This window comes from Eutrigla gurnardus (genome assembly GCF_963514095.1).
Source record: "Eutrigla gurnardus genome assembly, chromosome: 6".
Classification (NCBI taxonomy): Eukaryota; Metazoa; Chordata; class Actinopteri; order Perciformes; family Triglidae; genus Eutrigla; species Eutrigla gurnardus.
This window is the reverse complement of record NC_139920.1, coordinates 19434692-19456871: the sequence shown is the minus strand read 5'-3', so window position 1 is coordinate 19456871 and position 22180 is coordinate 19434692. Positions and strand designations below refer to the sequence as shown.

Sequence of the window (22180 nt, the reverse complement as noted above, 5' to 3'; positions counted from 1 at the left end):
TGTCCCTGCCTGTCTGTCTGTGTTGTACCAGCAGGTGGCGGTGGTACACTCCGTCTCCATTCAGAACTCCTCTCTGCTCTGATGTCAGTCTGATGATGTGATGAGGTGTAATGAACCGTTACAGCCTCATGGGGGCGCTGCAGAGACTCCAGGTAGGAGTAGCTGTGGATGTATGGAGGAACGATAGAAATCCTCAGACCGCAACAGAGGTACTGTGGTAGTACCACTACTCGAAGTACTGTGGTAGTTCTACTACTAGAAGTACTGCGATAGTTCTACTACTAGAAGTACTGTGGTAGTTCTACTACTAGAAGTACTGCGATAGTTCTACTACTAGAAGTACTGTGGTAGTTCTACTACTAGAAGTACTGCGATAGTTCTACTACTAGAAGTACTGTGGTAGTTCTACTACTAGAAGTACTGTGGTAGTACTACTACTAGAAGTACTGTGGTAGTACTACTACTAGAATTACTGTGGTGGTAGTACTACTACTTGAGGTACTGTGGTACTGCTACTACTACTAATAGCACTGTGGTAGTTCCATTACTACTAGAAGTACTGTGGTAGTTCTACTACTTGAAGTATTGTACTACTAGAAGTACTGTTGGAGAAAAATCTAATATGATGTGTTCAGATATGTTCTAGAGTGTACACATGTTAATACTGGCTGGGTTGTTTTATCGTTCTTAGCACATCTCTAGGAGCATTTGGTATCTGAATGTGTCTACCGTACCAAACGTTTGTCTGCAGATGTTTGTATAAAACTATTTCTTTCTCTTTATTCATCCTCCAGAAGAACCATCAATATAGTACTACTACTACAAGTACTGTATTAATGCTACTACTACAAGTACTGTATTAATACTACTGCTAGAAGTACTGTATTAATACAGTATTATTACTACTAAGTATCTAGTTATCAAGTTACTAAGTTTCTTAGTATTACTACTAAGTAGCTAGCCACCTAGCTGACTAGCCACTTGCTGTGTTTGGAGGATGGAACGGGGTCAGAGGTCATCTGTAAACATGTACTCTCTACGTCCACGCTGTCTACAGGGTGTTTTATGTCAGAGCTTTCATCTCCTGTGTTGATGTGATGTGATGATGCTGAGGAACAGTTTCCTGTTTGTTTCTGCAGCAGCTCTGAACACGCCTTGTGATATCTGGGGTCACATGACTCTGGTTGGTTTCCATGTAACCAGCCCAGCAGTGGATGAAACCAGTGACATGTTTTGGATCACATGGCTGCTGCTTTCCTTCTGTCTGTTATTATGAAACAGTAATAACTGGGGTGTGGCCCTAAAGAGCTGGGGGTCTTCAGCCTGGGTGAGGCCCGGAAACTCCCGGGGCCCGGAGACTCCTGGTTCCTGCAGGACTAACTGATGTTTATCCACATGTTGTTGGCTGTTTCCAGGAGTCCAAAGATTGGACCAGCAGAGAGCCAATCACAGCTCAGCAGAGTGGCGAGGCCTCTGGCAGCTGCTGGCAGGAAATCAGGAAAGAGTGAGGGTTGCTGCTGGAGAGGAATGAGGTCTCACTCTCCACCTGTCTGCCTCTCCTGCTGTCTGCCTCTCCTCCTGTCTGCCTCTCCTCCTGCCTGTCTGAGTTTCGTTTCTCGTCCTGTCTGCCTCTCCTCCTGTCTGCCTCTCCTTCTGCCTGTCTAAGTTTCGTTTCTCGTCCTGTCTGCCTCTCCTCCTGTCTGCCTCTCCTTCTGCCTGTCTGAGTTTCGTTTCTCGTCCTGTATGCCTCTCCTCCTGCCTGTCTGCGTTTCGTTTCTCGTCCTGTCTGCCTCTCCTCCTGCCTGTCTGCGTTTCGTTTCTCGTCCTGTCTGCCTCTCCTTCTGTCTGCCTCTGCCTGTCTTCCTCTCCGCCTGTCTTCCTCTCCTCCTGTCTGCCTCTCCTCCTGTCTGCCTCTGCCTGTCTTCCTCTCCGCCTGTCTTTCTCTCCTCCTGTCTGCCTCTCCTCCTGTCTGCCTCTGCTTGTCTTCCTCTCCGCCTGTCTTCCTCTACTCCTGTCTGCCTCTCCTCCCATCTTCCTCTCCTCCTGTCTTCCTCTCCTCCTGTCTGCCTCTCCTCCTGTCTTCCTCTCCTCCTGTCTTCCTCTCCTCCTGTCTGCCTCTCCTACTGTCTTCCTCTCCTCCTGTTTGCTTCTTCTCCTGTCTTCCTCTCCTCCTGTCTTCCTCTCCCTCCTGTCTTTCTCTCCTCCTGTCTGCCTCTCCTCCTGTCTTCCTCTCCTCCTGTCTTCCTCTCCTCCAGTTTGCCTCTTCTCCTGTCTTCCTCTCCTCCTGTCTTCCTCTCCTCCTGACTGCCTCTCTTCCTGTCTTCCTCTCCTCCTGTCTTCCTCTCCACCTGTCTTCCTCTCCTACCATCTTCCTCTCCTCCTGTCTGCCTCTTCTCCTGTCTTCCTCTCCTCCTGTCTGCCTCTTCTCCTGTCTTCCTCTCCTCCTGTCTGCCTCTCCTCCTGTCTTTCTGAGTTTCGTTTCTCGTCCTGCAGCCAAACATCACATACTTGGCGTTCCAGAGTTCCCGGCAGTTCGATGCCGTGAGGCTTAAAGTGAAACAGAAAGCCTCAGTCACACATGGAAAGTTTGCTCCATGTGTGTCTTTCCTGTTGATCGTGCTCTCTGGGCGTGATGACACCGACAGGGAGGGGGTGAGGGTGAGGTTTAGGGTGGGGAGGCAGAAGGGGAGGTGGAGCAGGAGGTTGAGCGGGTGAGGCGGGGGTGTGGCCGAGGCTTGCCATGGCCCCGTGAGGGAGTCCCTCCCCGTGTTCCTGCCCAGCCTGAAGGGAAACTACAGCTCACTTGACCTGAGAGACTCACGGAGAGCAGCAGCTCCACGACTCCTTTTCATCGTCTTCACCTCCTTCCTCCTCATGGCAGCCTCCTCCCAGACGGCGAGGAGCGTGGTGATCGCCCTGCTGGCGCTCTGGTCCATCGTCTCGCTGATAGTCATCGTGGTGTGGGCCACGTCCCCGGACCTGAAGAGCTCGGCCCAGTGCCGCGCCGAGCTGCAGGACGTGATGGAGAAGCTGGAGGGGGCCAAGGTTGTCTGGAACAAGAACAAGGTGGCTCTGGAGGAGCAGGTGGAGGAGGCGAGGGAGGAGCAGGACCGCCAGAGAGCCCATCTCCTGCTGCTGCAGGGACACCTCAACGCCACCAACATCACGCTGGAGGAGAGCCGGCAGGAGAACGTGAGTTCAACTCCCTCGCACCACTACACACACTACACACACAACTACATGCTACACACACAACTACACACACAACTACATACTACACTAAACATAACTCCCTCCTGGAGGACAAACTGTTATCTTTACTTTCTCAGAGGAAACGTGTGTTCAAGGTTAAAGATGAATCTGTTTACATTCCTTCCTGTCTGCGTTTCCTCTGACAAATCACTCACTAACTATTATTATTACAAGTGAGAATCATTCAATCTAATTCATCTTAATGTGTTCCAAAACCAGACTGACTTAAGTTCATTGTTTTAATTGCAGTTTGAAATCTTTTAATGTTGGCAAGAGAATTTAAAAAAACAAATCATTCAGATACAATCACACCAGATATTATCAAAATAATCGTTATTCACAATATTGTTCAGATAATCATCAAAATATGCTGCAAACTCCTTAAAACAAACCAGAATCATTTTACAATTAATGAAAAAAATATATATATATTTGTTATCATCGTGTCACAGACAAGAGATAAACAATGAAATAATCTAAAATAAGATGATCATCAAACATAATGTTCTCTGCTGTGATGGTGAGCTCGCTCACTCACCCAGTGCATGCTGGGATAACACTCCAGCCTGTGAAATCTCACTGTCAATTTAAAGACATTATCAAGCTTTTGGCACATTTCCCAGCATTGCATTGCATTTGGGGCTGTTGCTAATGATTTCTTATTGGTATGAACTTGTTCTCTTGATTGTTTTGTTTATGAACTCTGATTTATGAACTCTCAGATATCAAAGAGAGAAACACCAAACTGTTGGCATGTTTATGTCCAATCGATTGTCTGATAGTGGAGGATTTGATGGTTTTGGTCTGAAGATCTGCTGTTCTTGTAAAATACAACACTGATCCAGCTGCTGTTTGTTTCATCCCATTGATTGGTTTGACTGTGAATAAAGGTGAGCCGAGGCAGCCTAGACCTGGTCCAGGTGTGTCCAGGGTCTCTGTATCTAGTGGCTCACATTTTCATGTTGAAGTGGATGATGTGTGACACTCAAAGACTTGTTTTTACAGCCAGTTCCTTACCAACTCTCCACCAAACTGATACTGAAAATAGACTCTAATTCAGTTTAACTGCCAAAATGCGCAAGCAGTGCCAGCGGAGAGCCACACCCACCTCACCGAAACACTAACGGCTTCCATCTGGTCTGGAGACGCCAACGCACCCAGATCAATGCTTTCATACAGAGAGAACCTGGACACCACCGCTTCATCTATTATTATTATTATTATTATTATTATTATTATTATTATTATTATTATTATTATTATTATTATTATTATAAGAGTATTCTCTTACTGATTCTCCTGCTCCTCCTCCTCCTCCTCCTCCTCTTTACTCCACTGTTTCCATTTCTGGAGACTTTATATTTTCCCTCTAGTAAAGACTTTGAATAGTTTTCCCTCCCAGCATGCCGAGTCTTTAAACTGAAGAGTTTAGTTGTTTCCAATATCTCCAGCTTCATTTTCTCAGAGTTGTTGGTTGGAAAAAGTGAGTGTTTGCCCCCCTCCCCCCTCCTGACTCCTCCTGACTCCTCCCTCCTCTCCTTACTTCACCTCTGGTCCACTCCTCCCTTCCTGCTCTCTTAGTTTTCCTCACTCTGCTGCCTTCCTCCTCGGTGACCCTCTTGTTTATTTGCTGAAGGGAAACTCATCACTAAGGATTGTGGACGATCTGGAATATTCCCTTTATTTCATAGAAACAGAACGAGTGCAAATGCAGAAACTGTTTCCTGCTGAGATGTAACAAGTTTAAATTATACTACAATACCCAGAGTTCCCTGTGACACTGCATTATGAAAACAGGATAGAAACATGGTGATCATGAACAGTTCTACATTGTTGTGAAACATCATCTGTCACAATAAAGTCCACAATTACACAATCAGTCAATGACCTTTCAGTCGATGACCTTGGTCTTCATTATCTGTAACCGAGCAGGTCATAGTGAACGGAGTAACCGAGCAGGTAGTAGTGAACATACCCGAGCAGGTAGTAGTGAACATACCCGAGCAGGTAGTAGTGAACATACCTGAGCATGTAGTAGTGAACATACCCGAACAGGTAGTACTGAACGGAGTACCTGAGAAGGTAGTAGTGAACGGAGTACCCAAACAGGTAGTAATGAACGGAGTACCTGAGAAGGTAGTAGTGAACGGAGTACCCAAACAGGTAGTAGTGAACGGAGTACCCAAACAGGTAGTAGTGAACGGAGTACCTGAGAAGGTAGTAGTGAATGGAGTACCTGAGCAGCTAGCAGTGAATGGAGTACCTGAGCAGGTAGTAGTGAATGGACCTGAGCATGTAGTAGTGAACGGAGTACCTGAGCAGGTAGTAGTGAATAGAGTACCTGAGCAGGTAGTAGTGAACGGACCTGAGCAGGTAGTAGTGAACGGAGTACCTGAGCAGGTAGTAGTGAATAGAGTACCTGAGCAGGTAGTAGTGAACGGACCTGAGCAGGTAGTAGTGAACGGAGTACCTGAGCAGGTAGTAGTGAATAGAGTACCTGAGCAGGTAGTAGTGAATAGAGTACCTGAGCAGGTAGTAGTGAACGGAGTACCCGATCAAGCTTCTAGAAAGATTCGGGTTTTGAGTCTGATCAGCTTGTGTTCACTCTGCTGCATTCCTCCAAAATAAAAGCTTTGTATGTCTGCACATGTCACTTTTTGAATCCTCCTGAACACCCAGCTGCTGATCTCCTGACCTCAGGCATGCCCCAGTGCATGCTGGTTAGATATTTGAGCTCTGATGATAAGAGCTCCTGTGAAACCTGTGAACCACATGTGATATTTGAAGGAGCCCTGTGATATGAGGGAGTGGGTTCAGTGGTTGATGCTTTCTCTCAGGTTGGTCTGCTTGTATTGATCTGTGATCAACTTCTTCTGATGTTTTGGTTTTGACTACTTGACTCTGAATGTGTTAGTGTTGTAATGTTTTTAGTGTGTTTGTCATATGAGGCCACATGTTTCCCTTTGGATGTTAATCAAGTTTCTCTTAGAGACCGACAACCTGTCTGTCTGTCTACTTTCACTTACTATCCTCTCCTTCCTTCCTCCCTTCCTTCCCTCCTCCCCTCCATCATCCTCGCTTCCATCATCTTTCCTTCCTTCCTTCATTCCCTCCCTCCCTTGTTCCCTCTCTCGTTCCCTCCTACATACTGACTTAACTTAAGTTACTTCTCTTTTTTTAACGCTGTCTATATTGATATATTTATCAGCACAAGACATTCTACATGTCTGATTCTACGTGTCTGAGTCTACATGTCTGATTCTAAATGTCTGATTCTACATGTCTGATTCTACATGTCTGATTCTACATGTCTGATTCTACGTGTCTGATTCTACATGTCTGATTCTACATGTCTGATTCTACGTGTCTGATTCTACATGTCTGATTCTACATGTCTGATTCTACGTGTCTGATACGTGTCTGATTCTACGGGCTGTTTGATGTCAGACAGGATGCCGTGATGCTAGAGGACAGTCAGCTTGTTTCTGATCAGCTTCTGGTTGGCAGGGCTTCCCTGCTCGCTCGCTCGCTCGCTCGCTCGCTCTCATCGGTCAGTCACATCAAGATGAATCGAGACTAGGTTTCTGGTTCCAGTGAACCAGAAACCTAGTCTCTAGTAGTGATGATTTTCATTAAGACAAGGCTCACCGCAGCACTTCCTGTCCTCTTCCCTGTGACTCTCAAACCACAGAAGCATCCGCCGGATTGTCTACTTCTATCATAGTTAGTCTCCTCATCCTGTTTGTGTTTGGACACTTTCGTCTTCTGGTGTTGATCATCAGCTTCTATTGAACATTGCATTGCCCAGATATCAGCCGTTTTCTGTTGTTGTTGACTCTACCATGCCGCCACATCTCGTCTTCTTCATAGAGGAGAGTCTCCGACCAACACGTTCACTTAAAAACACCTTTAACCTTCACATTCTGACCTCAAACAGCTCTGCTCTGATTGGTCAGGAGGTGCCAGAGGTCCTTGATTAGGTACCAGGGGTCCTTGATTAGGTCCCGGATGTCCTTGATTAGGTTCCAGGGTCCTTGATTAGGTCCCGGATGTTGTTGATAAGGTGCCAGAGGTCCTTGATTAGGTTCCAGAGGTCCTTGATTAGGTTCCAGAGGTCCTTGATGAGGTTCCATAGGTCTTCATTCGGTTCCAGAGGTCCTTGCTGAGGTCCCAGAGGTTCTTGATGAGGTTTTTGATGCTCCGCAGCTCTTTCAGAAGTCTCAGGAGTCCTTGGGGATCGTCCACAGCGGCTTTAGAGAAGATTCCAGGGGTCCTTGACGAGGTTTCAGCGGAAAGGTTACATGGGTCCTTGATTGGGTTCTAGTAGTTCTTGAGGAGGGTCCTGGAAGTCGTCGAAAGTATGGCAGGGGTCTTTGAAGACTCCTGGTGTCCTTGGAGAGGTCCTGGGGGTTGTTAAGGGTGTATATGACGATGGTGATGACGATGTTCTGCCATGGGTCCGTTAGCATTAGCCCCGTTAGCACAGTGTGGGTTGTTTGGGTCCAGAAGCCTCTCAGGATGAAGCCATTTGTTTGGACTGTTCCTTTAAGTGGCGGACTGTTTAAAGAGCTGATCTAACTTTAACTGCTGCGTTCAGGGAAAGGAATGTTTCTAAAAGCCGTTCTCAGCCGTCCTGCTTTCAATCAGCAGCCTGGCACGGTCTGGTCTGGTCTGGTCTGGTCTACAGAGGGTCCTACAGGGCAGCGTCAGGTTGATGGTGGATAACTTTAACAAACAGTGAAGGAGATGGACAGACTCTCAGTTCTTCGACATCCTAAGATCCTTGAACCGACTCTTCACTTCAGAACTACATGATGAGTTTAAATAATAACAGTAAACGTGTTTATACCGATGAAGACACTGAAGTTATACTCACACAGACGCTCCTCATGGTCACATGGTTAGATTCTCCTTTAAACACTCACTTATATTCAGCTGTATATTCAGCAGAAGTCATTTCATATCATATAATGTAAGATTGTAATATTCATTTAATTAGAGTTTTACATGATAAATCCTGCTTAAGGCCTTTACACTCATCTCTGTTTCATTACTGGACGACTTGAGTCAACCCGTATTATAAACATTCATAAAAACAGCTTTCCTCTCCACTCCGTCCTCACAAGGTCACAGTGACCCGATCAATCACTGACCCGATCATTCACTGACTCGATCAAACACTGACTCGATCAAACACTGACCCGATCAAACACTGACCCGATCTAACACTGACCCGATCAATCACTGACTCGATCAAACACTGACCCGATCAATCACTGACTCGATCAAATACTGACCCGATCATTCACTGACTCGATCAAACACTGACCCGATCATTCACTGACCCGATCATTCACTGACTCAATCAAATACTGACCCGATCATTCACTGACTCGATCAAACACTGACTCGATCAAACACTGACCCGATCATTCACTGACTCAATCAAACACTGACTCGATCAAACACTGACCCGATCATTCACTGACCCGATCATTCACTGACTCGATCAAACAATGACCTGATCCAGTGATGGATCAGACGACGTCTTCGTCATCAAATCAAGGATTTGATCGTAAACACAGATTGAATGTAGTTGTTATGAGACCAGAAACAAAGATCTGAACGTGAGGACGACGACCGTGAGATTAATCAGCAGCTTTAAAATGCTTCTCCTTCTCCTTTTCCTCCTTCTCCTCTTCCTCGTCATCCTCCTTCTCCTTGTCCTCATCCTCCTCCTTCTCTTCGTCCTCCTTCTCCTCTTCCTTCTTCTCCTCTTCCTTCTCCCCTTCTCCTCTTCCTCCTTCTCCTCTTCTCCTCTTCCTTCTCCTCCTCTTCCTCCCCTTTCTCCTCTTCCTCCTTCTCCTCCTCTTCCTTCTCCTCCTTCTCATTCTCCTCCTCTTCCTTCTCCCCTTCTCCTCTTCCTTCTCCTCTTGCTCCTCTTCCCCCTCCTCTCCACTATAACCCCCCAGGAACCCGTCCCGGTGTGTGTTAAGGTGTGGGTGTGCTTGTTTTGTGCTACAGGTCATCCTGACCAGGAACATCAGCGTGCTGCAGGATGAGGTGGAGCAGCTACGTCAGACAGAGGCCAACCTCACGGCTCAGATCGGCCTGCAGGAAGGTAAGCGTCACTCTGTAGGAAAACCTCCATCACTGCCATGAAAGGAGACTCTCAGCTCAGCCACCCGCCGTATTCTTAGCTGCACTTTCCCCCACTGTCACCATGGCAACCGGTGACTCACAGTAAATAAATACACACCATTGGTCCGTTTGAAGAAAAAAAAAATACAGGAATGTGTTTTCTGCCATGAGAGAGAACTTGTTCTTTAATTATCAGTCAGAAGCCACAGATATAAAACTGATCCTGATTCCAACTCCACTGTCAGCAGGAATACTGTGTATGTATGTATATGTATATGTGTGTGTATATATATATATATATACATGTACATGACAGCGAGAGGAAACAGAAATTATCAAATAAAGAAGGAAGGAGAGTAAGAGTATATGAAATAAGACGCCCTACGTTCTCCTCTAGTGTCACTTTATCACCGCTTTTCAAAATAAAGGTCCGTCTTTACAGGAAGTTAGGTTTAGAGAACAAACCACTTAGGTTTGGGAAAAGAGCTGGTTGAAGTTAAATTGACTAACAAGTCACATGACCATTAGCACTAACCAGTCTCCTCACTAACGATGACGTGACAAGATGTCAATGTGTCCTTTTAGTTTGACACTGACAGCTGTGTCCTGGGTGAAAGTCCTGTGTTTGTTTGACGCCGTCCACCTCCCTCCTCCCTGTCTGGACTCTCTCTGTCTTTAGACTATGTCTGTTGCTCTACCCACAATGCAGCAGGTAATTGTGACAAGTGACAGTGAGAACGGGTTGGACAGTGAGTTGGATCCGGGTCGGGACCAGCTGGGTGAAGTCCCATCCCGGGTTGGACAGAGAGATGAACCCGGGACGGGACTAGCTGGGTGCAGGTCCCGGGGCAGTGAGAGTGTTTGTTAAAGGTTAAAGGAATGAAGAGAGGTTCCTTCCAGTAGCAGCAGAAACAGGAAGTCAGCGCCTCGTTGGTGGAGGTGACTTCCTGCTGTGAATAGTCGGAGGGAAGTGTGAGTTCCTGTATGAGGCAGATATGAGAGATGCATTGTGTTGGAGCGGCTGATAAACATCAGGCTGATGGAACAAACATGAGACATAACCGCCTATTATATTATATATTATTATATTATATTATATTATACACCCGTCACTGCAAGCAAGTACTCTGTTGGAAGAGTCCTGCATCCAAGGTGACGGGGTTCATTCATCATATTCACAAGGAAAACGCCTTATGGATGTTGACTGACGTCCATATTTTTTCTGAAGGAAGGTGCCATGCTGGAGGCAGGAAGGGGCGGGGCTTAGCCTCGCTAGTCAGAACAAAATTTTACAGAACTGTCAGATTGTTTCTCTCGTTATGAGAAACACAATGAGACAGACGCTGTTTCTAAAAGTCAGGTTTTTTGGCTGAACCTGATCCAGAATCTAGTCCCGAACCAGCTCATGAACAAAAACCATGAGAGCTGGCAGCCGCCGTCATTCCTCACATATCTGAGTGACGTGAGTCAGCGATAACGCTCCGCGACTCCTTATAAGTCAAAACAGCACCAGACTCGACTGTGATTGTACACCGGGACCTCCCTTAGTTACTGTTGCTATGTTGGACCGCTCCGGGTCAACAGCATCACTATGTCAGGCTGCTCACAGTAGAGCAGCAGTGGCCCCCGGGGTTTCACTTCCTGGCTCTCTCCTGCTCTCTTGGTCCTCCTCCTCAGGTGTCCTCCACACCTGATCACCCCTAACGCAGCCTCCAGGACCAAGGCGGACCCCCTAATGATGCTGCTTCCTGTAGCGCCACCTCACATGACCCCCATAGTCACCAGGTCTCAGTCCAGCAGAGCCCCTTTGGGAGGTGGTGGATCAGGGTCTCAGACCAGCAGGACTCCTTTGGGAGGTGGTGGATCAGGAGAGTCACAGATCTGATGATGTCACAACCAAGCGGCTCGTTGAATCTATGGCACCAAAAATGAAGGCGAAAGGGGGTCCAGCCCGGGACCAGCAGGGTAGATCCAGGACAAGACTCTCCTCTACGACCGCCGTCTCCCGGCAACAAGTCACATGATGCCATAATAGACAGGAAGAAGGTCTTTCTGTGCGTCCGTCCACCGGCTGCCTCTGAATGTTGAGGAGTGACAGGAAGTGCCTTTCCTATCAGAGTTAAAGCCTGATGCAGAAGCTGTAACTGTCATCATGAATCAGAACAAACTCTAAATCCTCATCTATCATCTCTTTATGATATTAATGATGCTACACCAATCAATCACACAGATTTAAACATCATCAGCTGTGTTTTAGTCAATAACAATAATATCTAAACAGGAACCGAACAGAATCATGTGTTCATCTTCATAAAACTGATGAAAATAATGTTTTATTCTTCAATCCTGCTCATTTTTCATATTCATCCTGGCAGCTGTAGTCTTAAAACACACCTGTAGTTCGTAGCACAAGGAGCCGGTGAGACCGGGACTGGAACCAGAAGGATTTGAAGCAGATTAAAATCCACGTGAACGTAACAATAAGTCAAATTTTTGTGTTTCGAGATATAAAAGGTTTTGTCCATCTCCGTCCAGATGTTATCGAGGCCCTGAGGCAGAACGTGACCGAGGCCGGACACCAGACCGAGTCCTGCTCCAGTCTACAGGCTGCTGCTGAGAGCCAGATGATGGCGGCCCAGAGTCAGACCAGGGCCTGCGAGTCCAGGCAGCAGTATCTGCAGAAACAGCTGTGAGTGGACAGATCTAGTACACAAGTCCAGATTTGTGTCCCAGTTATGTGCAGATATTTGGTCCAGACTTGTGTACTCTGGTACTAATGGAAGTAGTATTTTAGTGGAGTCTGAGTAGAGATCCAGAGGACCCGGATCTGGCTGGGTGGTGATGGGGGCTACAGGTCTGACGGTGTCTCTCTGTATCCCCAGGCTGAAGTGTAAAGACGTGGAATCTGCAGGTCCTCCGGAGACGCAGCAGCAGGACTCCTCCTCCCCCAAACCCCCGTCTTCCTCCACCTCGGCCCTCTCTGGAGGTCCTGCACTGACGCTGCTGGTCTGCAGCACTCTGCGTCTGATCTCCTGTGAGTACCGGCGTCCTCGAACGCCCCGCGTACACAAACCGCAAAACTCCTACTGCACACGAATGCATCATTTACACTGTAAAAATCTGCTTTTTATCAAGTCTGTAAAACTCTGTAATGGTCCAATAATGTTTATATTTTTAATATTCCAACTTGGGAATCACACTTTGATTTCAGTGGTTAAAGATCCAAAGATCCAAATATCCACATCCAGACCACGTAATGTGGTGACCCGTCTCACAGACTAGTGTGCAATAAGTAAAGACAGGACTTCAAAAGATTAAAGATTATAAGTGAAAAGAAGTTTTCAGATTAAAACATTTGCATTTATTAGTGGACAGGACATCAAAGGGAACATTATGTTTTGAACATTCAGGCTTGACCTGAACAAGGTCTCACCTGAACCAGGTTTGCTCCTCAGCAGAGGAGAGCAGCTCCACCTGCTGGTGGGTTTTTTCACTGCAGTTATATTATCTTATCTTATTCTTATTATTTTAATTCAAGGACTAAGATCTGATCTCTTTAGGATTAAGATCTGATCTCTGTTCTAGTTCTTCTCTGTTCTACTTCTACTCTGTTCTAGTTCTACTCTGTTGTACTTCTACTCGGTTGTAGTTCTACTCTGTTGTACTTCTACTCTGTTCTGCTTCTACTCTGTTGTACTTCTACTCTTTTGTAGTTCTGCTCAGTTGTAGCTCTACTCTGTTGTAGTTCTACTCTGTTGTAGTTCTAACAGTGTTGCCGTGGTTACAGGAGCTGTTCCGAGGCGGCGACCTGTCGGAGGACAACCACCACTGAGCTCCAGGTCGGAGGCCGAGCCTCGGAGGCAGAGCCTGGACGGACTAAACGACTGCTGTACTACTTCCTGTCGACGTAACAAACAGACTGATCGCCATGGAGACACTGACGCGATGGCTGATTGGACAGAAACTCTGCTTTGACTGACTGCTGCTTCACCACTGTCTCCTTTTAAACTTTATTCTTTATGAAGCTTAACGGTTGCTTTGACTTCACGCCGCTGCTGCTTTACATTTACATACACCCGCCCTCTTTACTTTCATCCAATCAGAACACAGTAACCAGAACACAGTACACAACGTGGTAGGAAGCAGTAGGGCATGGAAATACTCCAGGAAAATAAAAGTACCCTAAATTGTACCTCAGTTGTCTAGTAAACGCACTCCGTTACTGTACTTCTGAATGCTGGTGCGTTCAGGGACGTCCAAGATTTAAGAATCCGCTGCTGAACAGAGAAACATAAATTAATGAATCATAAGTATTTATCATCATGAAAGTATTTTTTCCCAGAATGCTGCAGGCGTGTCTCTGCAGCTCCACGGCTTCTTATTCCAGACCGGAAGCTGACCCTTCACAATAAGAGCAGATGTGATTACAGACTGATGGAAGAGGAAGTGAAGCTGGTGTCCTGTTTGTACCCGACGGTTAAATCTGGTGATTAGTGATGTTCATGATCAATTGTTCCTTTGTCAATGAGAAACTGATCACTGATCTGTGGTTGAATCCGTTCATTAGGTAGACGACGAGCAGACTTTTCAGTATTCTGATCCAGAGTCAGTTATTACAGTGAAGCGTGAAGGATTCTGTAAGTTTTCCTGTTTTAAGCAACGACTCGACTGTTTTGAATGTTTGAATGTTTCATAATAAACCTGAAGAGTTTCTAATCTGCTTTTTGTCCTCATTCAGTTTCCCTCTGTGTGTGTTGTTATCAGAGCTGCTCCTCCATGTTCACATAACCACGTTTAGCGCAACTGGTTAGCTCATGGACGCTGCTCTGCACTACAACGCCTGAACATTTACTTCTAAACCTGGTCTCAGAATCATGATTCAGAGGGCCCTGACCCCGAGGAGGGCTAAACACACACAGAAGTGGGTAGTAACACGTTACATTTCCCGCAGTAAATTTTACTTGTGAGTACTTTTGTGACATTTTACTTGAGTAGATTTTCGAGACCTATATTATTTTATTATTTTATATATATATATATATATATATATATATATATATATATATTCTAACACCTCGGAGTGTTATTCTAACACAGATCAATTCATCGTCCTGTGAGAGTCAGCATGGTGGGATTTCCCACAGTTCAGTCTGTCAGGAGGGTTCTGAGGTCATGGGGGGCGGGGCATGTCGCTGTAACAAGCCAATGATGAGTAGACTGATAAATATCTCAGCCAGTCAGATGGCCCCGAGGGACAGCAAGCGGTCCCAGAGGAGAGAGGGGGCGTGTTTCAATTAGTGAGTGTGTGTGTGTGTGTTTGTGAGATGATGCTCCAGTTCTCACCTCCGTCTCTTCATTGTCTCAGTTTATCTGATCAACACAGACTCATCAATTATCACACTGCGGTACTAGAGTACTTCCATTCTCTGCTACTTGTACTTCCATGTTACTCATTTAAAATACCTGCTAATTTCATTTGTACTGAAGTATTTTCACAGTGTACTAGTACATACTAGAAATACTCCACTACAAGTAAAAGTACTCAAAACCTTCCTGAAGTAAAGTATGTAAGTTCAGTTAAAAAAGCAAAAATCACACTTTTAAATAATCTGATCAGATAAACTGATGAAGAGAGACGGAGGTGAGAACTTAGACTGGAGCATCATCTCACACACACACACACACACACACACACACACACACACACACACACACACACACACACTCTCACTAATTGGAACACGCCCCCTCTCTCCTCGGGGACCGGTTGCTGTCCCTCGGGGCCATCTCATTGGCTGAGATGTTTATCAGGCTCCGCCCCCTTTATGGCTCTGATGGACACTTGTTGTCTCGTTGGGTCAAAACTCTGCAGCTTCATTTCACCGGCTGGTGGTCTCTGGTGGTCTCTGGACTCTGTGGTCCCACTCTGTCTCCTGGACCCGGTTTTTCAAAGAGTTTTATCTGGCCAACATGACCAGATCCAGATAGCTCTGAACTGGACTACATATCCCAGTGTCCCCTGCTGGACTACATATCCCAGTGTCACCTGTTAGCTATACAGAAACAACAGGAGTCAGCTGAACTCAAAACAACAAAGATTCTTCTCTTCCTTTATAACTTGAACTTTTACAACAAACGTAAAAATCATGTTTCAATGTTTTAAATTAGAAAAGAATCAAATAAAAAGACTCAATATCCAGTATGACAGCAAAATAGACAAACTTTTCTATTTGTTGTTGTCATTGTTAGGAACTCCTTTTGATTTGTTCATCTCTGACTAGGCTTTGGCCGAAAAATAATCAGAATACAATTTTAATCACTTATCATTATTGCAGCTTATTACTAATGAAAGACATGTTGGATTTAGCTCTGTGATGCCGTCGGCACAGGTCGCTGATGTTTTTAATTTCCCAGAAACTGTCATAAGGACAAATGCCGGTTCAACTGGTTTGCATAAATTAAACCGGTTTAGCCCTGTACACCGAACCGGACCGGACCGGTGAAACCAGGAATCGGCCCAACCCTATCTCTGACTCATAAATGACATTTAAAGAAAATATAGACCTTTATTTGTTTTTGTTTTATCATTATTTCTGTTATAATCTTACTGTATTGAAATGTGGCCCAATAATAATAACAATAATAATATTTGCTGAATTTATTTAGTATTTAAATAACATGTTCAAGTCAGAAACCAACAGGATGTTAGAAGTGATTTAGTCCACCCCATTGATATGACTGAGTGATTGATTGATAGAGTGATTGATCACCCGAACGCATCATTGAACAACAACAAGTTGAGAAAGACATTCATATTTATTGATGTGTTTTCTTACAGAAACATTTGACATCACAAAGAATAAAAGCACCAAAGGATCCTTTCACAATAAAAGACCTAAATCTGGTTACTGGTCCTCCTGCTGAGTCAGCAGAACTTCTTCTTCTCTTACAGAATTCTTGGTGGCTGCTCTGATGTGAATATCACATGAAGACAACAACACGGGTTCTAGATCCCAACAACAAACTTCTACTGGTCTCTGCTGGATCCGGTCTGGTCTCATCAGTAGATGGTGGGCAGGTGGAGGTACTGCAGAAGACCAGCACAGTCCTGGTCCTCCATCAGACTGTCTGAGTCTGGATCCTCTGAACCCCCACAGCTTGAGTTTGGTGACAGGTCTTCCTGCTCCACACTCCCAGCCCGGCACCGAGGGGCCCCGCTCAGGTCCTGGTCAGTCAGCACCTGGTCCAGGAAGTTGATGTATCGGAGTGCGAGGCGCAGGATCTCGTTCTTGCTGAGCTTCCTGTCGGGGGGGTGCGTGGGGATGAGACTCCGCAGCTCCGTGAACGCCCCGTTGACGTTCTGCTGACGCCAACGTTCCCGCTGGTTGGTGGAGACCCGGTGGACCACATGGGGACCAGAACCTGAAGGGGGAGGGGTGAGAGGAGGGGTGTCAGCTGGAGTCCAGAGAACCAGGTCTGAGGAACACATGAATAAGAAACCAGCTTCTCCAGAGCTGATTGGTGTCTGCTTAAATCAGTGGTTTTCTCTATGGAGTGTGCTCCACACCGCCGACGTCCAATCAGAGCACCCGCTGCTAACTTCAATTCATACAGACACTGTTATATTAAATAATCATCAATCAGAGAAATCAAAGATGACCTCACCTCTGATCTCATGTGGACGCCATCTTTGTTTCCTCATCAGGAATCGTTCGGGATCACTGAAGAGAGAGAGAGAGAGAGAGAGAGAGAGAGAGAGAGAGAGAGATTCTGATTAGATTTTAAAAAGTGATATCTATATTCTGCACATTATTTATTTATTATTAACATTTATTTATTATTATTATTATTATTATTATTAAAGTCTTAATCGCGTTTTTCTTTGTTATCTGAGAAACTAATACAACGTTGTCATATTTTTATTGTTATTATGATGTAGCACGTGATCTTCTCACCTGGCACAGGTGTTCAGGTCCAGCGCGTCTCGTGCAGCCATAGGAGGACTCAGTCGGATCCTGGGCAGCAGACGGACGGGGCTCCGGTGGTCTCAAGCTCCGGTGGACTCTGCTGGTCTCAGGGCTCTGGTGATCTCAGGGCTCCCGTGGTCTTGGGGCTCCGGTGGTCTCGGAGCTCTGGTGGTCTCAGGGCTCCGGAGCATCAGGGTCCGTCTCTTTTATAGCAAGCCGCGTCCCTCTTTGCGTGTCGTGACGCCTCGTTTCCATGGCGACCCCAGTAATTATGGCTGTCCCATTAAACCCAGACAGACCGGGGTCCCAGGAAGCAGCACCCAGGGGACCAGCAGGGACCAACAAGGCCCCTCCCCTCTGCAGCAGTCGTGTTTTCCGGCGTCTCCTCCTCCGTCACGACCCGCAGAAGTACAAATACTTGTATAGTAATACTAATTCTACTTCTTTAATAAAAATGCAAAGTACTGAAATGTTCTCTAATCTCGTCATATTAAAAATAATAAAAATGAATAATTAATTCTCCTCAAATGCATTAAAAGTAACGAGTCTGTTTTTAAAATATAAGTATGAGTAGAAGGCAGGCCACTGATACCTGAAAATGCTACTGAAGAACGGTAATGGAGTATGTACTTCATCACTTCTGGTGGAACATTTTCACTACATAAGTTACTTTACAGATTCAGATGATTAAAACTAATTTTAATAACTGATGTATTATCATTATTATTATTATTATTATTATTATTATTATTATTATTATTATTATTATTATTATAGACTTAACTTCCAGATGTACTGTATGTTCAGGCATTACAATGAAATGATAAAATAATAGTACCATATATTGTGTTCTTTAGGCTATTATTGCTACACCGTAGGGCACCTGTGTAATAATAATAATCCATCCATTTTCTACCGCTTCCTGTATTCAGGGTCGCGGGGAGGCTGGAGCCGATCTCAGCTGTCATTGGGCGAAGGCAGGGTACACCTTGGACAGGACGCCAGTCTATCACAGGGCCAACATGTAGAGACAGACAACCATTCACACTCACATTCACACACCTACGGGCAATTTAGAGTCATCAATTAACCTATTCCCGTCCTGAATATCTTTGGACTGTGATAATAATAATAATAATAATAATAATAATAATAATAATAATAATAATAATAATAATAATAATAATAATAATAATAATAATAATAATAATAATGTATTTAAAGTAAATGTATTTGAAGTAAAATAACATAAATGTATTTGAAGTAAAAGTGCATACATTTATTCAAAGTAAAATAACATAAATGTATTTGAAGTAAAAGTACATCAATGTATTTAAAATAAAAGTGCGTACATGTAAATGTACAGTGTCGCCCATAAAGTTGAAATAATGTGCAAACGTCTTGTCTTTTAGCACCAAACAAATCTTATGTATGAATTAATTTCACCTGGGTGAATGTGATGTCATCATTGTATCTGATGATGATAGGCATAAAAAGGATTGTGTCTGAAAACTGAATATTCCAACTTTACAGGCAACAACGTATTTAAAGTAAAAGTACATACATGTATTTAAAATAAAAGTACATAGATGTATTAAAAGTAAAAGTACATACATGTATTTGAAGTAAAATTACATACATGTAGTTGAATAAATAGCATAACTTTAAATTAAACGATAAAAACGAGATAAAGTGATGACGTTATAATATAATTAAGGAGTTAATAAATATAATATAATATTTTATATTATATATATATATTATTTATATGGTGGATGAGTGAAACTTGCAGCTCCAGTTTCAACCACAAGAGGTCAGACTTCACTAATTAATCTCCTTCAAAATAGCGTCAACTCTATTTCAACATGAAACATTTAAATGTTCTCATTCTGTTCAGAGAGACACATTATTAATATTGTTATTGTTATTATTGTTGTTATTACTAGAATAATATTATTGTTGTTGTTAAAACTATAATAATTATTGTTATTACTATTGTTGTTGTTGTTAATATAATAACAATTATTATTGTACTTACTATAATTATTTTTGTTGTTATTCGTATTATTATTGTTAGTATTATAATATCATTATTGTTTTTATTACTATAATAATATTCATTATTATTATTGTTATTATGTTATCAGATGAAACCTTCAGCCTAACTATAGTTAAATGTTGAAATTTCACAGAAAATCTTTTTGTACTAAAGTCTTGTTCATTGTCATGACTACTTTTCAATCAGCTCTATGCTCGTTAACCTCCTGATTGGATGTGATCAGTATCTGCTGCCCTCTGATTGGTGTATGTGTGAATCTGGTGGATTATTCGACTCAAGGTAAATATTTAACAAATATTTTCATATTTATTTACATCTTTACATAATATTTTCATTGATATTCAAACAAATAATAGTTTTTGAAAACCTCTTCTTGGGTTGAAGATGCTAAAAAGTAAAACCAGTGGAACCAGTGTTAACTGGGATGGTCGGCAGCCAATAAGAGGTGGCGCTGGTCAGTCATGAGATGCGCGGAGGAAATTCAAACTAAAGTAGAAATTCAAGGATTTTTATTTGCTCGCTATTTGAGCTGTTTTGATGTGTTGATAGTTTCAGTTAACTACTTATTAATTATTTACAGTTAATTTGGAGAGTAACATCTGTATTTGCTTCCATATTTAAAATTTGTATCAATATGTATATTATTAATGTATGATATCGTTTTAACATATAGATCGTCAATATTTAGAAATATAACCAACATTTAAAAACCATTTAGTTGTTTTAATAGAAACCAGCTTTTTATTCCAAATTAAAATGATAGTTTGAAGTTCTGCATTTTTTTTTAAGTTGAAAGTAGTCAAGTCCTGTACTTGTACAAACCTATATGTGTAATTTTTTTTATGTATTTCCATTTTCTCGACTTTATAAAACAACAAGACTGTTTTATATTTTATACAAACACCATGATGATAATAAAACTAATATGAAGTAAATCAAATATAACATCATGTTGAATTCATCAATAATAATATAAACAGGTGTTTTTTGTCTCAACAGAACAATAAAAATAATAATAATATTATTATTATTATTAATAATGTTAATAATAATATTATTATTGATGACTCTAAATTGCCCGTAGGTGTGAATGTCAGCGTGAATGGTTGTTTGTCTCAATATGTCAGCCCTGTGATAGACTGGTGTCCTGTCCAGGGTGTACCCTGCCTTCACCCAATGACAGCTGGGATCGGCTCCAGCCCCCCCGCGACCCTGAATACAGGATAAGTGGTAGACAACATCTGCAACATCGCGTGGCAGTCGGGGACAGTGCCTCTGGACTGGCAGACCGGGGTGGTGGTCCCTCTATTCAAAAAGGGGGACCGGAGGGTGTGTTCCAACTATCGGGGGATCACACTCCTCAGCCTCCCTGGGAAAGTCTATTCCAGGGTACTGGAGAGGAGAATTCAGGAGGAACAATGCGGTTTCCGTCCTGGCCGTGGAACACTGGACCAGCTCTATACCCTCCGCAGGGTGCTTGAGGGTTCATGGTAGTTTGCCCAACCAGTCCACATGTGTTTTGTGGACCTGGAGAAGGCATTCGACTGTGTCCCTCGTGGCATTCTGTGGGAGTTACTTCGGGAGTACGGGGTCGGGGGCCCTCTGCTAAGGGCCGTTCGGTCCCTGTACGACCGGAGCAGGAGCTTGGTTCGCATTGCCGGCAGTAAGTCAGACCTGTTCCAGGTGCATGTTGGACTCCGGCAGGGCTGCCCTTTGTCACCGGTTCTGTTCATTATTTTTATGGACAGGATTTCTAGGCGCAGCCGTGGGCCGGAGGGGATCTGGTTCGGGAGCCACTGGATTTCATCCCTGCTCTTTGCAGATGATGTGGTCTTGTTGGCTCCTTCGAGCAGCATGCCCTGGGGCGGTTTGCAGCCGAGTGTGAAGCAGCTGGGATGGGGATCAGCACCTCCAAATCTGAGGCCATGGTTCTTGACCGGAAAAAGGTGGCTTGCTCCCTCCAGGTCAGGGGAGAGTTCCTGCCTCAAGTGGAGGAGTTTAAGTATCTTGGGGTCTTGTTCACGAGTGAGGGAAGGTTGACAGGTGGATCGGTGCAGCGGCTGCAGTAATGCGGTCGCTGTATCGGTCCATCGTGGTAAAGAGAGAGCTGAGCCGAAAGGCGAAGCTCTCGATTTACCGGTCAATCTACGTTCCAACCCTCACCTATGGTCATGAACTTTGGGTCGTGACCGAAAGAATAAGATCCCGGATACAAGCGGCCGAAATGAGCTTCCTCCGTAGGGTGGCGGGGCGCTCCCTTAGAGATAGGGTGAGGAGCTCCGTCACGCGGGAGGAGCTCAGAGTAGAGCCGCTGCTCCTCCACATCGAGAGGAGCCAGTTGAGGTGGCTGGGGCATCTGTACAGGATGCCCCCTGGACGCCTCCCTCGGGAGGTGTTCCAGGCATGCCCCACCGGGAGGAGACCCAGAGGAAGACCCAGGACACGCTGGAGTGACTATGTCATCCGGCTGGCCTGGGAACGCCTTGGGGTCCTCCTGGAGGAGCTAGGGGAAGTGTCCAGGGAGAGAGAAGTCTGGGCGTCCCTGCTCAGGCAGCTGCCTCCGCGACCCGGCCCCGGATAAGCGGAAGACAATGGATGGATGGATGGACGGTAGACAATGTATATTATTATTATTAATGTTAATAATAATAGCAATAATAATAATAATAATCATAACAATAATAATAACTCTTAGTGGAACATGTTTTATTGGTGAATTTATCAAACACAGATTCAAACACATCTTAACATTTTCTCTGTG

General features: G+C 44.4%; 1 protein-coding gene across 1 annotated transcript; it reads left to right on the top strand.

Moving 5' to 3' along the window:
• The first annotated feature begins 2687 nt into the window (after positions 1-2687).
• On the top strand, positions 2688-14109 carry LOC311014298 (uncharacterized protein). Its single transcript, XM_084010839.1, has 5 exons — positions 2688-3192; positions 9277-9373; positions 11929-12082; positions 12276-12427; positions 13181-14109. Coding segments are annotated over exons 1-5 (723 nt in total). The 5' UTR covers positions 2688-2874; the 3' UTR covers positions 13183-14109.
• The last annotated feature ends 8071 nt before the right edge of the window (positions 14110-22180 follow it).